This window comes from Schistocerca cancellata, chromosome 12 (assembly GCF_023864275.1).
Source record: "Schistocerca cancellata isolate TAMUIC-IGC-003103 chromosome 12, iqSchCanc2.1, whole genome shotgun sequence".
Classification (NCBI taxonomy): Eukaryota; Metazoa; Arthropoda; class Insecta; order Orthoptera; family Acrididae; genus Schistocerca; species Schistocerca cancellata.
The window spans coordinates 40778591-40795978 of record NC_064637.1 but is presented as its reverse complement, the minus strand read 5'-3'; the positions used below and the strand labels follow the sequence as shown (position 1 = coordinate 40795978).

General features: G+C 44.4%; 1 protein-coding gene across 1 annotated transcript in view; it reads right to left on the bottom strand.

The window, feature by feature from the left end:
* Positions 1-17388, bottom strand: part of LOC126109428 (zinc finger protein 1-like) — a 236720-nt gene that overhangs the window by 41387 nt on the left and 177945 nt on the right. The window contains exon 4 of the mRNA XM_049914462.1: positions 10248-10388. Within this exon, the coding sequence (XP_049770419.1) occupies positions 10248-10388 (141 nt within the window). The remainder of the gene's footprint in view (positions 1-10247; positions 10389-17388) is intronic.

Genomic DNA, 17388 nt, shown 5'->3' with positions numbered 1-17388 from the left:
GTCATGGATTTTCGACTGAAGAAGGGGTCCGCCAGCTGAAAAAAGGTTGGGAAGCCCTCGTGTAGATCACACGGACACACATGCGACGCGGCTACGCCGATGAATTTTCCAGTAACACAATCCAGCAGGTAATAATCAGAAGATTTATCCTGTTTCTTCTACGCGAATGACGCCGGACACTCGAGGTGATTAAAAATTCTTCTGGGTATTATGCCGCGTCATTGCTAAAAACTATAGTTCAAATCTTTCATCTTGGCGGCTCGCGTATGCCCGCCCAGACGCGGGAGATTGCTGCGTTGCCAGTTGCAAATGACGCACGCGCCAAGAGAAGCAGCGCCATAGTGTAGTTCGCAAGCTTACGTTTAGGGGGGAGCGCGCAGTTTATGAAGTAAAGCCACTACGGCCGCATTAACCCTTTCGCTGCTACAGAGACGTGCTCCCCGCATTCCGCGCTGTGCGCGATTTTGTCATCACTGCACTGCTCGCCTGTGCTGACACATGGTGCTCCGACTGCTTTGACACACTTATCATTCGATTTCACAAAAACTATTTGACCCAAAAATTTGATTTTCACACATCTTCTTGGAAACAAAAGAAAAATTCGGAGTAGGTATTAAAATCCATGGAGAAGAAATAAAAACTTTGAGGTTCGCCGATGACATTGTAATTCTGTCAGAGACAGAAAAGAACATGGAAGAGCAGTTGAACGGAATGGACAGTGGTTCAAATGGCTCTGAGCACTATGGGACTCAACTGCTGAGGTCATTAATCCCCTAGAACTTAGAACTAGTTAAACCTAACTAACCTAAGGACATCACAAACATCCATGCCCGAGGCAGGATTCGAACCTGCGACCGTAGCGGTCTTGCGGTTCCAGACTGCAGCGCCTTTAACCGCACGGCCACTTCGGCCGGCTGGAATGGACAGTGTCTTGAAAGGAGGGTATAAGATGAACATAAACAAAAGGAAAACGAGGATAATGGAATGTAGTCGAATTAAGTCAGGTGGTGCTTAGGGAATTAGATTAGGAAATGAGACACTTAAAGTAGTAAAGGAATTTTGCTATTTGGGGGAGCAAAATAACTGATGATGGTCGAAGTTGAGAGGATGTAAAATGTAGACTGGCAATGGCAAGGAAAGCGTTTCTGAAGAAGAGAAATTTGTTAACATCGAGTATAGATTTAAGTGTCAGGAAGTCGTTTCTGAAAGTATTTGTATGGAGTGTAGCCATGTATGGAAGTGAAACATGGACGATAAATAGTGGCATTTTTCAACAAGATAATGCGCCATGCCACAAGGCCGGGAGTGTGATGGAGTAGTTCGTAGAACACAGTGGCGAGTTGCAGTTGATGTGCTATACTCCAACTCTCCTGATCTGAACCCAATTGAAAACATCTGGGATGTGATTGAATGTGGTGTCATAACAGATCGCCCCATTACCCGGAATTTATGGGAAGTAGGTGACTTGTGTGTGCAGATGTGGAGTAAGTTCCCCCTAGCGACATACCAGGACATCAATGCTTCCATGCCATGACACGTCGTCGCTGTTATCCACGACAAAGACGGACATACCAACTAATAAGTAGGTGGTCATAATGTTCTGGCTGACCATTGTAAATAGAGCGGAAGGGAGGGAGGGAGACACCTGCCAGGTTAGTCAAGAGCACTAATCCGCTGCTTCCTGGACTCGTTTAGGCGCACCGCCCCGGGATCGAATCCGCCCTGCGGCTTACCGACGTCGATCGGTGTACCGGCCAGCCTGGATATGGTTTTTAGGCGGTTTTCCACATCCCGCTAGGTGAATACCGGGCTGGTCCGCACGTTCCGCCTCAGTTACACGACTCGCAGACATCTGAACACATTCGCACTATTCCATGAATTACACTAGACGCTGACAGCAGGGGTACACTAATTCCGTCCCAGGGGGTACGGGGTCGTTGCAGGAAGGGCATCTTGCCACCCCTTACCACTAACCTTGCCAAATCCGTTCCTAACAATGCCGACCCTGCGTCAGCGCGGGACATGGCACCAGTGAAAGAAAAGAAAGGTAGGAAGGTGGAGGGAGGGAGGGATGGAGGGAGGGTGAGAGAGATAGAAAGAGAGAGAGAGAGAGAGAGAGAGAGAGAGAGAGAGAGAGAGAGAGAATGTGGGAGGAAGCGACATATTGTCACGTTTCTAGAAATACCCCCAAGCTGTGGCTAAGCCATGTCTCCGCAATATCCTTTCTTTCAGGAGTGCTAGTTCTGCAAGGTTCGCAGGAGAGCTTCTGTAAAGTTTGGAAGGTAGGAGACGAGATACTGGCAGAAGTAAAGCTGTGAGGACGGGGCGTGAGTCGTGCTCGGGTGCTCAGTTGGTAGAGCACTTGCTTGCGAAAGGCAAAGGTCCCGAGTTCGAGTCTCGGTCCGGCACACAGTTTTAATTTGTCAGGAAGTTTCTTATTGTCACGTAATCGGTCCATCGAGTCCTGCCGTGAAGTGAGACGTAGCATAGGGTCACGTGACCGATGCCGGCAAGAGATGAGGCAGGCGGGACAGGGACCTTCTGGCGCGTATCTGGCTCCTGTCACGGTCGCCAGCGATAGCGCAGCGCCTTCGTCCGTGCCCGGCGGGTGCCACAGGAAGGCGGTGCTGCTCGGCCACTTCCCGCGCCTTCCGCGGCCGGAAAGCTGCCTATCAAAGGCGGCCGCGGCGATTAAGGCGCCGGCAAATGTTTGCGCCTCCCGCGATTCTCCCGATCGCCTCTGTCGGCGCGCGCGCCTTGTGAAAGCGGCCGGTGAGCTCAGATCCCCAACACCGGCTTATCTCGTCTGACGACAGCGGACAGCCAGATACTTAGCCCGCCAGCGACAGCATATCAGAATCTCGGTCGTATCAGTTACATTAATAGCGTATTTAAGTAGATCACTGAAATAAGACACGAAGAAGAAAATGTTACATCCGAACATTGTGGCGAGACGTGTAAGATGATCCGAAATAAATACGTTCCTGTTCTTTTTCCTGGCCTTACCCACCACGCCTCGTGACGAAATTTGTGTACTCCATGTGCCTGCGTTTAGTGTTACGCCATGATAAAATGTGGGAACAGTTTCTGAATGTTTGCGAATCGCGTAACTGACGCAGAACGTAGGTTATTTCTCTTTTTTTTTTTGTACAGGGCGCACAACTACTAAGGTCATTAGCGCCCAGTCACAAACGTTAGTGCACTAATAGCGCAGAAAAAACGCAAGGGGGGCGACATCAGAAAGTACTTACAAAGACACAGATAAACAAAATAAAAGAGGTAGATCTTTTTCGACAAGTCCGTCAGTGTAATAATCGAAGGACACGAGCGTCATCAGCTAAAAGTTCCTGTAACGTAGACGGCAGACACAGGACAACACGAGAGTGAATAAGGCGTGGACAGGACAATAGAATATGGCGCACCGTCAATGAATGACCACAGGGGCACTGCGGGGCGGGGTCACCGGACAACAGGTTGTTGTGTTGTTGTTGTTATTGTTGTTGTTGTTGTCTTCAGTCCTGAGACTGGTTTGATGCAGCTCTCCATGCTACTCTATCCTGTGCAAGCTTCTTCATCTCCCAGTACTTACTGCAGCCTGCAGCCTATATCCTTCTGAATCTGCTTAGTGTATTCATCAACTGGTGTCCCTCTACGATTTTTACCCTCCACGCTGCCCTCCAATGCTAAATTTGTGATCCCTTGATGCCTCAGAACATGTCCTACCAACCGGTCCCTCCATCTTGTCAAGTTGTGGCACAAACTCCTCCCCAATTCTGTTCAATACCTTCTCATTAGTTATGTGATCTACCCATCTAATCTTCAGCATTCTTCTGTAGCACCACACTTCGAAAGCTTCTATTCTCTTCTTGTCTAAACTATTTATCGTCCATGTTTCACTTCCATACAAGGCTGCACTCCATACAAATACTTTCAGAAACGATTTCCTGACACTTAAATCAATACTCGATGTTACCAATTTTCTCTTCTTCAGAAACGCTTTCCTTGCCATTGCCAGTCTACATTTTATATCCCCTCTACTTCAACCATCATCAGTTATTTTGCTCCCCAAATAGCAAAACTCCTTTGCTACTTTAAGTGTCTCATTTCCTAATCTAATTCCCTCAGCATCATCCGACTTCATTGGACTACATTCCATTAACCTTGTTTTGCTTTTGTTGATGTTCATCTTATATCCTCCTTTCAAGACACTGTCCATTCCGTTCAACTGCTCTTCCAAGGCCTTTGCTGTCTCTGACAGAATTACAGTGTCATCGGCGAACCACAACGTTTTTATTTCTTCTCCATGGACTTTAATACCTACTCCGAATTTTTGTTTTGTTTCCTTCACTGCTTGCTCAATATACAGATTGAATAACATCGGGGACAGGGTACAACCCTATCTCACTCCCTTCCCAACCGCTGCTGCAGGTAGCTGGGGCTAAATCGGCAGTGCCCAATCCGCAACCTGATCAAAATGACCTCGTCTCGCCGGGAAGGGCGTGAGGCGGTCGTTCGCGCCGTCGGAATCGGTTTGGTGACCCTAAGCTTGTTTTCGTGGAGAGAGGACCGAGCCTCGTGCCACAATGATGAAACGCGCCGACAAAGAACCCCACTAACAGCAGCTGATGGGACACAAAAGGAAGCTGTCCGAGGCAGGAGGACAGCAGCCTTGGCCGCAACGTCAGCAGCTTCGTTCTCAGGCACACCGACGTGGTCGGGAAACCACAAAAAAAGGACACGAGCGCCGGTATCAGCTAGCGACTGGAGGGACCGTTGAATTTGTGGCACGAGAGGGTGGTCCGAATATGGTTCACGGAGACTCTGAATGGCGCTCAAAGTATCAGAGCAGATGGCATACGGAGAATGACGATGGCGGCGGATATATTGAGCAGCCTGATAGGAAAAAAGCGCTGAACGTAGGAACCAGCCCCGTGTCTACCTAGTGGGGTGCCTAAAATCCACATCCACGCTGCACTCGTCGTTAATCCAATCCCGGCAGACTGGATCTCGGGCCAGGGCACCTCACCAGGTCCCGGAAGCGGGAGGCTAACGTACGCGGATATCCGGACAGGTCAGTTCGTAACGGGGACTCGAAATGGAAAATACGATCAAGGAAACTCGGTACATATTCCCCGTCGTATTGCAGAGTAGAATGGGCTTTTGGTATCCACCCCACAGGTAATCGGACCACCACGCTCACAAAGGTTCCGCGTACAGTCCAACGGCCGGCCGCTGTGTCCGAGCGGTTCTAGGCGCTTCAATCTGGAACCGCGTGATCGCTCGGGCATGGATGTGTGTGATGTCCTTAGGTTAGGTATGTTTAAATAGTTCTAAGTTCTAGGGGACTGATGACCTCAGATATTAAGTACCGTAGTACTCAGAGCCATTTTTGAATTACAGTCCAACGTACCCTTCGCGGTGCACTGCACACATGTAGACGTAAAGCAACAACTCTGTGATTCTCTTGCTGAATGCGAGGAGAATCTCTAAATGCTCAGAGCACTATCGGTCGTAACATCAGGTCATCAGTCCCCTCGGTTAGAACTACTTAAATCTAACTAACCTAAGGACATCACATACACCAATGCTCGACGCAGGATTCGAACCTGTGAGCATAGCAACAGCGCGGTTTCGGACTAAAGCGCCAAGAAACGAGCAGAATCTCAGTTTGCTAATGGGTCAGCCTGTTTGTGTACAATTCTTCTTATGTAACTTTTTGTGCCCAGACGTATTTCAGCGCCTTTATTGCCTTCATTAAAGACTCTTATTTGTTGAAATCTGAATTACCAACTGTTCAACATAGTTGAACTTCCGTTGACCGGTTACATAGCTCAATTTGTGTCATTTTGTCATATCCCTCACGTCAAGGTGCAAAGCATTCAAACGCTGCACTTTTAGTAACAGCTTCACAATATTTTTATCGGCTTTTATCCATACGGCCACAGCGATGTTCGAATGGCACAGTCTATGTTGCACTGAAGTAGATCCATACAATGCGCAACAAAGGCGGTGATTCGGTTTTAAAGGATATCCATCAATCCATCCATCCATTCAGTCCCGCAGATCGAAGGAAGGAAAAAAAAAATTCTATGGACGTAAGACGAACCAGTGTACACATGTACAGAAGATAGGCAAGATCACAGAAACTTCATCTGCATCACTTTGTTAATAATAACCTATCACTATAGTGCTTAATGCTACTCACGCTCATGCAGCCTAAATTTAAACATGCAAACTGACTAAAAACTCCAGAATGAGATTTTCACGCTGCAGCGGAGTGTGCGCTGATATGAAACTTCCTGGCAGATTAAAACTGTGTGCCCGACCGAGACTCGAACTCGGGACCTTTGCTCTACCAAAAACTATAACTGCTAATTTGAAAAGAAAAGAAAAAACGTTGAAACATCTTTAGTTACACGACTGGCCTGCACTGTAGCTTCTATTGCAAGCTTAATATTTACTAGGCAGTACCAGCAGTTTTCAAAGAAAATTACGGATATCAGAAAAATATGAGTCCTATAATCAGTAGATGACGTCTTCTCATGTAGCCTTACAGCGAACACTGCTACAGTCCTTGGACCTTACAAAAATTTAGAGACCTTCAATGTAGATATTCTGGTAATTTGTAAGATGAGTGGCTGAAGAGGTATGTCCTTAATTTTCTACCGAACACATTGAGATTCTTAGTCTTTTGCTTTATGAATATCTTTGCAGCAGAGCACACTGAGAATCCGGCCGAAGTGGCCGTGCGGTTAAAGGCGCTGCAGTCTGGAACCGCAAGACCGCTACGGTCGCAGCTTCGAATCCTGCCTCGGGCATGGATGTTTGTGATGTCGTTAGGTTAGTTAGGTTTAACTAGTTCTAAGTTCTAGGGGACTAATGACCTCATCAGCTGAGTCCCATAGTGCTCAGAGTCATTTGAACCATTTTGAACCACACTGAGAACCCCGAACGAGGAGGCAAAGCTTACATGAAAATTACTGTCCTTTGTATAGACTATGTGATCATCAAATTAAACCGAATGTGACATTCGTTGTTGGATTGAACGAGTGAAGATATGTGAATGACGGCCATGTACGTTACGGATTTCGATACTCGAAAACTCAATTATCAAAATCTGTGCGCACTTCCCGTTGACTTAGAATCATGAAATTTGGAAAGAACGAACGTTTAGCAATACAAGCGAAGGGAAAAAATCCGCAAATTCTTAATTTGTAATCATATAACATAAAAAAATTTATTTTCATTTGTTGTCCAGCTGTGTGTCAAGTCCCCTCTTTCTCAGGGACGGACAGCGTATGAGTAGAAATTAACTCTAATACTCAGGTCTACAAGCCCTTGGAGTTGCAAAAAAATTTATCCTTGTAAGTCAATGAATTCGAAGTATACGGCCATTTACGTCACATATTTTAATGCTCGAAAACTCACTCATCAAAACGCATTGATGAACCATTCACCTATATAATTAAGTTTGTACGGAAGCCTCAGAGTGAGAATCTTATTCGCACTTTTCCGGATTTTTTTTTAAAAGGAGACATTATCTGGCGATTCGTTGTACGTGCGACCTTCGTTACAGTTTCACCGGCTCTTAGCATACACGATAATGTCTCGACACCCTAACTTTCTTCCGGCGACATGGATGTCCTTCTGATGTGGTTATGACTTCGCTTATGAGGTATTTTCTGCAAATATTTCGGATTTAAGTATGATTTGATGAAAATGTCATTGGCCGTGTTTGTATCTGCTGTAAAAAGTTATTATAAATAGTACTATAACAGTAAGGTCCTCTAACAAAACTCAAACTTACAAGCTGCAAACAAAAGTTTCAAGTATGGGGTGGGCAATAAGTCACATCCATCGTAACCCATCTAAAATATTAAGTTAGTCATGTTTGTTTGAGACAATTATAGATACAACGCCAGGGTGCACTACTATTACATACATAAGTATTCTTTACACAAAATAATTAATTAACCTTTTTTTACAGTTACTACTTCATATTTAAAAATTCATCAATTGAATAGAAGTAGTTGTCATTCAAAAATTCTTTTAGTTTGCTTTTAAATGTTGGTTGGCTATCTGTCAGATTTTTAATGTTATTTGGCGAATGAGCAAAGATTTTTGTAGCAGCGTAATTCACCCCTTTCTGTGCCAAAGTGAGGCATATCTGACATTTTTCATCACTGATTCTAATCTACTGATGAGGTGTTTGGTGTGAAAGCCATTTGACGGCGAGAGGCAACAGAAATGTCACCCAGACCACCTGACCTTACAGCAATGTGATTCTTTTGAGGTTATGCTAAAGACAAATTATATGCTATAAAATAGTGAACAATTAAGGGCTTGAAAGTAGCTGTTTATAACGCTTTTGAAGATGTTGTTGTCGTTGTCTTCAGTCCTGAGACTGGTTTGATGCAGCTCTCTATGCTACCCTATCCTGTGCAAGCTACTTCATCTCCCAGTACCTACTGCAACCTACATCCTTCTGAATTTGCTTAGTGTATTCACCTCTTGGTCTCCCCCTACGATTTTTACCCTCCACGCTGCCCTCCAATACTAAATTGGTGATTCCTCGATGACTCAGAACATGTCCTACCAACCGATCCCTTCTTGCCGGCCGTTGTGGCCGTGCGGTTCTAAGCGCGTCAGTTTGGAACCGCGTGACCGCTACGGTCGCAGGTTCGAATCCTGCCTCGGGCATGGATGTGTGTGATGTCCTTAGGTTAGTTAGGTTTAAGTAGTTCGAAGTTCTAGGGGACTGATGACCTCAGTAGTTAAGTCCCATAGTGCTCAGAGCCATTTTGATTCCTTCTTCTAGTCAAGTTGTGCCACAAGCTCCTCTTCTCCCCAATTCTATTCAATACCTCCTCATTAGTTATGTGATCTACCCATCTAATTTTCAGCATTCTTCTGTAGCACCACATTTCGAAAGCTTCTATTATCTTCTTGTCTAAACTATTTATCGTCAACGTTTCACTTCCATACATGGCTACGCTCCATACAAATACTTTCAGAAAGACTTCCTGACAAATCTCTACTCGATGTTAACAAATTTCTCTTCTTCAGAAACGCTTTCCACGCCATTGCCAGTCTACATTTCATATGCTCTCTACTTCGACCATCATGAATTATTTTGCTCCCCAAATAGCAAAACTCCTTTACTACTTTAAGTGTCTCATTTCCTAATCTAATTCCCTCAGCATCACCTAATTTAATTCGACTACATTCCATTATCCTCGTTTTGCTTTTGTTGATGTTCATCTTATACCCTCCTTTCAAGACACTGTCCATTCCGTTCAACTGCTCTTCCAAAGCCTTTGCTGTCTCTGACAGAGTTACAATGTCATCGGCAAACCTCAAAGTTTTTATCTCTTCTCCATGGATTTTAATATTTTATATATATTATATTTGAAGATACTGATTCTAATTAACGACTGTGTAAAAAAAGTATACTTGAGTGTCCCAGGTCGTCTGACGAAATGTATAAAAAATGGAAAAATCGAGATATAATGTTATAAATAATTCTGCAACGTCGATAAGTGTTCAATTACTTTGGTTTGTGTTCAAATGATTATGGTCGAAGTAGAGAGGATATAAAATGTAGACTGGCAATGGCAAGGAAAGCGTTTCTGAAGAAGAGAAATTTGTTAACATCAAGTATAGATTTAAGTGTCAGGAAGTCATTTCTGAAAGTATTTGTATGGAGTGTAGCCATGTATGGAAGTGAAACATAGACAATGAATAGTTTGGACAAGAAGAGAATAGAAGCTTTCGAAATGTGGTGCTACAGAAGAATGCTGAAGATTAGATGGGTAGATCACATAACTAATGAGGAAGTATTGAATAGGATTGGGGAGAAGAGAAGTTTGTGGCAAAACTTGACCAGAAGAAGGGATCGGTTGGTAGGACATGTTCTGAGGCATCAAGGGATCACCAATTTAGTATTGGAGGGCAGCGTGAAGGGTAAAAATCGTAGAGGGACACCAAGAGATGAATACACTAAGCAGATTCAGAAGGATGTAGGCTGCAGTAGATACTGGGAGATGAAGAAGCTTGCACAGGATAGAGTAGCATGGAGAGCTGCATCAAACCAGTCTCAGGACTGAAGACCACAAGAACAACAACATAGGTTACGGTGGGTAGTGAGTTTTGGCCCACCCTGTGTGATGCAGCTGTACACCCAAGAACAAGTAACGTTGGGTTTCCCAGCAGGGGGATGGTTAGAGCGTAGCGAAGGTGAGACGTACCTTGAGGTGGTGCTTGAACTTGAACGCCTTGTCGCACTCGGGGCACTTGAACTTGCGCAGCACTGCGCTCTCGTCGTGGCTGATCATGTGCCGCTGCAGCCGGTACACGTTCGCGAACGTCTTGTTGCAGATCTTGCACGACTGCGGGCACAAAACAAAGGAACACTCGTCACTTCACTGCACAGGCATACACATTCAAAATCAAAGCAACACTTGTCAATAAGAGGTACTTTACGCATCAGAATGCCATACCTTGAACAAGCAGGTGACTACAAAACATATTGAAATTATATCATAAATTTTACCAAGCAAAATATTAGGGCCGAACGATGCAGGAAAAGCGACGCAAAAATGAAAGAGATACAAATGTTGAAATATTTACACAACCCAAACACCAATTACGTTACATGGGTTTCTTGAAAGAACTGATCAAAACTGAATGAAGCAAAGGGAGCTTGGCTGTTTAGGGAACTAAAAATTAGACAAATACGGGTTTTTAGAAACAAAAAATATTTTTCATGGATTACGAAGTACGGAAGAATACATGAACCCAGTTTCCGTCAGCGTTTGGCGTGTCGTGACAAAAGTTAAGTCGGTGTTCTGCAAGAAGATAGGTGTGGAGCGTTAAAGACCGTATTACAAGAATCTAAAATGTTTACAGAAATAAGGCAGAATCTTTGGAGTAAGAAGAATGTTGAAACGAGAGAGAAACATTGGGCCCGAATGAAGGACGGGAGAAAAATCGCGGAAAAGTTAGAAACAGGTGAAATGAGCATGCTCCCATTATGGTCCGCATTAAGGGCGAAAATGCAAAATAATAAAATTCTGCATGATAAGCCTTATCTATGAGTAGGAACAATCCGTATATATTAAAAATCAAAAAAAGGACAGAAGGTAGGAGTAGTTAGGTACCTAGTAAACAAAAACACGGCTTTTACGCCAGCTCATGTCACGCAGATGTCAGGCATTCGCAAAAATATTGAAGCCTAAAATTGTTCACCTGTTTCGAGATGCTGGGTGTTCCACTCCTGCCAGTAAGATGAACATCACATATTGTCAACTGCAGTCCCACGCGTAATTTTCTAATTATTGGCTCTGAGCACTATGGGACTCAACTTCTGAGGTCATCAGTCCCCTAGAACTCAGAACTACTTAAACCTAACTAACCTATGGACATCACACACATCCATGACCGAGGGAGGATTCGAACCTGCGACCGTAGCGGTCACGCCGTTTCAGACTGTAGCGCCTAGAACCGCTCGGCCACCCCGGCTGGCCTTCTAATTATTACTGTATCTTTCCCTACACGTAACGGCAAAGCGTACACCAGTAACTAAAAAACTGCACGTCTTCATGTTACGATAAACTCTTGAGAATAATGCTTCATCACGGATATCGCAAACATCACGGTTAAAAATGTTTTAGTACACGCGCACTACAATGCAAATTAATTCTCGAAATGCACTGTGCCAAGAATAAAGAAAACCTTGATGGGCTACAGCAGGTGTTGTAAAATAACAAAAAGATCATTATTTTTGCAGTGGCAGGCCTTCATCGACCACTTCATAAAGGATAAAATAAAACAAAGCGTGTTCAGATCTTACAAAACGCACACAGCAATAGCGACAACAGAATATTTTGTATTATCGTAATAGCCAATAATATGATCATAAATAGTATTCTTGGAGTTATTAAAACGGATTAAGGATAGAATGAGTAAGGGATGGAAGGTAGATTTAGATTACACGCATCGTTGCTGAGAGAAGTCATTGGAGATATTTTGGATGGGATGTAAATCGACCGCGCCGTATTCAAGGGAAGGATCCTAGCAGTGACTTTTGTAACAAAAAGTAAGAAATGACTTTTCGTTTATGTAGCTAATTTTTCATGAATTCATAGTATTCGGTTACACAATTACAGAATTCGTTTAGAATCGTTCTTATGCTTCACAGGTGGCGTATGTTGAACGAAACGTCTCCCTCGAGGATTGGCACACTGTGTCCAATAACGACTATAAACGAATTCCGCAGCTGTGTTTGGAAGAAATAATATGAAGTCTTTCAAGGATTTCTGAGATTCTGAAGAATATCGGGTTAAGCGTATCTCACGAAATTTCGTACCGCAGTGGCAGTAAAGACATCGTGGACAAGGCTAATTGTAAGAACGTACCTGTAATGTCGTAAATATGCTCTCGAGAAAGGGAACCGGACGGTACATGGGTAACCACGCGTCGGCTCTAACTGGGAAGTTCTAAAACGAGTCGCAGAGGCGTTTCTCTTGGAGCTAAACACATGGAAGTCTCGACTCGCCACGTGGTCGTGTGTGTGTATCCCGCGCTTCGACGACGTCGCGAAAGAACTTCAATGAGCGATCAAGAGAGCAACCCTTTCGCCTGCCGCGTTCGCGCCGCTCTGCACCTGCCGCCTCCACTTGACTAAAAAACAGCCGCTACAACCTGCAAGCGTGTCCAACTCGTCCGGCTGACTAGCCACGAATGTAGCACACGCGGTTTCAGTCCCGCTGAAGTATTCCTTCGCTTGGGGCATGCCTCACGATAAGAAGAGCAAACATTTTCGTTTCCCGAAAGGGCCAACACGGTGAGTGGCTCTGTTTGCCCGTCCACGTCTCTGTAGGTACCGCCGATGGAGTCTAAAGGTTCCCTTCCCGCACGGCACTGTTCTCTCACACCATATGATTGCATTTACGTAAGCGATCATACGCCACATCTAGAGAGACACGTAGGCCTACCGCCTGCCCTAGAAGTCTCTATCTGTAACTCCGTAGTGCTTCAAAGAAAGCACACAAATTTATTGTTCTGCTAGTTGCTACATCCAGGGGGAGGGGGGAGGGGGTTGGGAGGGAGAGGGAGAGAGAGAGAGAGAGAGAGAGAGAGAGAGAGAGAGAGAGAGAGAGAGAGAGAGAGAGATATTTAGTTTGGTGATTAGTCCGTATAGTTACTTGTAAAAGAGAGCATTATCGAAATGCCCATCAAACTGCAATGGTAGATGCTGCAAGAGAAGAGTTGAATGGTTACTGCTGAAATAACGATAGGGGACATTCAAAGAAAAGTGAGGCAAATATCTACTTCCCCTCACTCCCCCCCCCCCCCCCCCCCGTCACTGCGTCGCATATAATGAGCATAACGCGTTAAAATGGAGGCCATGTGGAGACTTACGAACAGTACCATTAGGGAATGGAAAGGTAGAGGAGGCGAAGATGGAGTAAGGGGGAGGCAACGGAAAAGCGAAGGAAAACAGGATTGACGGGAAGTGGGGAACGGGATATGAAGCAACCTTAATGCAAAGTACATTTATTTATGACTACCTTTAGATCTATTAACTATTTTTACACAACAGGTTCGTTTTTAATTTTTAACTTATTACATGTTGCAAATACAATTAAGGAAAGGCAAACCCACATTTCTAGCATTTGTAGACTTAGAGAAAGCTTTTGACAATGTTGACTGGAATACTCTCTTTCACATTATGATGGTGGCAGGGTAAAATACAGGGAGCGAAAGGCTATTTACAATTTGCTATTCAATCTGTATATTGAGCAAGCAGTAAAGGGAACGAAAGAAAAGTTCGGAGTAGGTATTAAAATCCATGGAGAAGAAATAAAATCTTTGAGGTTCGCCGATGACATTGTAATTCTGTCAGAGACAGCAAAGGACTTGGAAGAGCAGTCGAATGGAATGGACAGTGTCTTGAAAGGAGGGTATAAGATGAACATCAAGAAAAGCAAAATGAGGATAATGGAATGTAGTCGAATTAAGTCGGGTGATGTTGAGGGAATTAGATTAGGAAATGAGACACTTAAAGTAGTAAAGGAGTTTTGCTATTTGGGGAGCAAAAAACTGATGATCGTCGAAGTAGAGAGGATATAAAATGTAGACTGGCAATGGCAAGAAAAGCGTTTCTGAAGAAGAGAAATTTGTTAACATCGAGTATAGATATAAGTGTCAGGAAGTCGTTTCTGAAAGTATTTGTATGGAGTGTAGCCATGTATGGAAGTGAAACATGGACGATAAATAGTTTAGACAAGAAGAGAATAGAAGCTTTCGAAATGTGGTGCTACACACGAATGCTGAAGATTAGATGGGTAGATCACATAAGTAATGAGGAGGTATTGAATAGAATTGGGGAGAAGAGAAGTTTGTGGCACAACTTGACAAGAAGAAGGGATCGGTTGGTAGGACATATGTTGAGTCATCAAGGGATCACCAATTTAGTATTGGAGGGCAGCGTGGAGGGTAAAAATCGTAGAGGGAGACCAAGAGATGAATACACTAAGCAGATTCAGAAGGATGTAGGCTTCCGTACGTACTGGGAGATGAAGAGGCTTGCAAAGGATAGAGTAGCATGGAGAGCTGCATCAAACCAGTCTCAGGACTGAAGACCACAACAATGTTGCAAATGATTACAAAGTTCTGAAAAAATTGTTGTCAGGCCTTCAGCCGGATCAAACCGTCATCTGCACAGAATATTTCCGTGGTCCACCTGCCTGCCATCCAGGTGAGAAGAGCTAAGCCACTCTCGCCGATAATTCATTGAAACCGTGAACGACGGAACCTTTATATGCAGCGAAGGTACGAAAGCGCCGAGGCAATGCGCGTTCCACCGAAGTTCAAAGAATGAACGTTAGGACGAGGTCGTCAGTTACAGACCACTAGTTGCAATGTGGAAGGGGGATGGGATGGGAAGGCAAGGGGGGGGGGATAAGGGGAGGGGAATAATAACGGAGTCTATTTCAAAGCCGGCCGCTGTTGCCGAGCGGTTCTAGGAGCCTGGAACCACGCTGCTGCTGCTACGGTCGCAGGTTCGAATCCTGCCTCGGGCATGGATGTGTGTGATGTCCTTAGGTTTAAGTAGTTCTAAGTCTAGGGGATTGATGACCTCAGATATTGAGTCCCATAGTGCTCAGTGCCATTTGAACCATTTATATTTCAAAGGAAACATCCCGCGTCCGTCTTGTGATTGGGAGCGAGGGGGTTCGAACCGGCGCCCTCGCGCGCGCCAGCCACTGCGGCACCTCGGCTGGCTGCGCTGCTAAGCGCCGGAGCGCTCCAGCTTCGGCAGCCAACCACCCACGTACGGAGAGACGTCAGCACACATCCGGAGGACGCGACCAAACACGAGATTACGGCGTATTTTCCTCCCCCCGTGGAGCCCGCCCGTTAATTTACCGAACACGTTGACAAAGATAGGCACGAGGGCAAGAGTCAACACCGTGTGGCTACGGGGCGTCAACACGAACTGCCCGCAGGTCAATATCCAGAGCCTTAATCCTTCATCCCAGTTCAACTCCCTCTGGTCCACAGCAGCTGAAGATTAGCGACGGACTGTCAGTTGTACGGGACCAAGATAGAAAAAGCAATCTGGCATGTCTCTCCTGAAGAAACGCTCTCGAGCGATATGCGGTAACAATGCAAAACCGAAATCTGGATGACCACAATGAGATTTGAACATCGCTTCTCCCAGAATACAATCCTGCGCATGCTGCTATCTCACTCGCTGTGATTTCTCTATGATAATAATGTTATCATAAACGATGTACTCCATTGCGTAATGATATAAGTCACTGTGACGCGGAGTTGATTTTATCCGTATGAAATGGAGAGACTGCGAATTGTAGACAAATACATGTAACCTGATTACAAAGATGGGAAAAGTGTGCATTCTAGTATTTGTAGATAGCCTACTGCTTTCGAACAACAGTAAGCTGTCTTCTGAGCTTCATAACCCGCGTTAACAAAATGTCACCAATGGCAACATCAATAACTCAGTTATTAAGAGACTGGTGAACAGGATGCCGGTGAGCAACTCTGTTATGTCCTGTGCAGTTTTATCTGACCACCAGAATTCAAAATAACAGTCTTCAGTTCAGATCTCATCACATCACTGACATTCACATATTTATCTGCAACATATTTCTTGTATCAGGTGTATTAGTTCACTGCCATTCCCAGTATGCTTTATACTGAAGAAAGTAGAAGAAGCAAACAAAAAGTAGAGAGGGTAAAGGACAAAAGTAGAGAGGGTAAAGGGCAAAAAGTAGAGAGGCTAAAGGGCAAAAAGTAGAGAGGCTAAAGGACAAAAAGTAGAGAGGCTAAAGGACAAAAAGTAGAGAGGGGAAAGGACAGAAAGTAGAGAGGAGAAAGAACAAGGAGGGGAACGGACAAGGAGGAGAAAGGAGAAAGTAAGGAGGAGAAAGTGTAAAAATAAGGAGGAGAAAGAACAAAATGTAAGGAGAAGAAAGGGGAAAAAGCAGAGTGTACTGAGGGCAAAATGTAAAGGGAGAAAGGAGAAAACGCAAAGAGGAGAAAAGAGAAAATGTAGAAAGTAGAAGAAAGAAAAATGAGAAAGGACAAAAACGAAAGAGGAGAAAGGACAAAAACAAAAGAGGAGAAAGGACAAAAACAAAAGAGGAGAAAGGACAAAAACGAAAGAGGAGAAAGGACAAAAACGAAAGAGGAGAAAGGACAAAAACGAAAGAGGAGAAAGGACAAAAACGAAAGAGGAGAAAGGACAAAAACGAAAGAGGAGAAAGGACAAAAACGAAAGAGGAGAAAGGACAAAAACGAAAGAGGAGAAAGGACAAAAACGAAAGAGGAGAAAGGACAAAAACGAAAGAGGAGAAAGGACAAAAACGAAAGAGGAGAAAGGACAAAAACGAAAGAGGAGAAAGGACAAAAACGAAAGAGGAGAAAGGACAAAAACGAAAGAGGAGAAAGGACAAAAACGAAAGAGGAGAAAGGACAAAACGAAAGAGGAGAAAGGACAAAAACGAAAGAGGAGAAAGGACAAAAACGAAAGAGGAGAAAGGACAAAAACGAAAGAGGAGAAAGGACAAAAACGAAAGAGGAGAAAGGACAAAAACGAAAGAGGAGCAAGGACAAAAACGAAAGAGGAGAAAGGACAAAAACGAAAGAGGAGAAAGGACAAAAACGAAAGAGGAGAAAGGACAAAAACGAAAGAGGAGAAAGGACAAAAACGAAAGAGGAGAAAGGACGAAAACAAAAGAGGAGAAAGGAGGAAACAAAAGAGGAGAAAGGAGGAAACAAAAGAGGGGAAAGGAGAAAACGAAAGAGGGGAAAGGAGAAAACGAAAGAGGGGAAAGGAGAAAACGAAAGAGGGGAAAG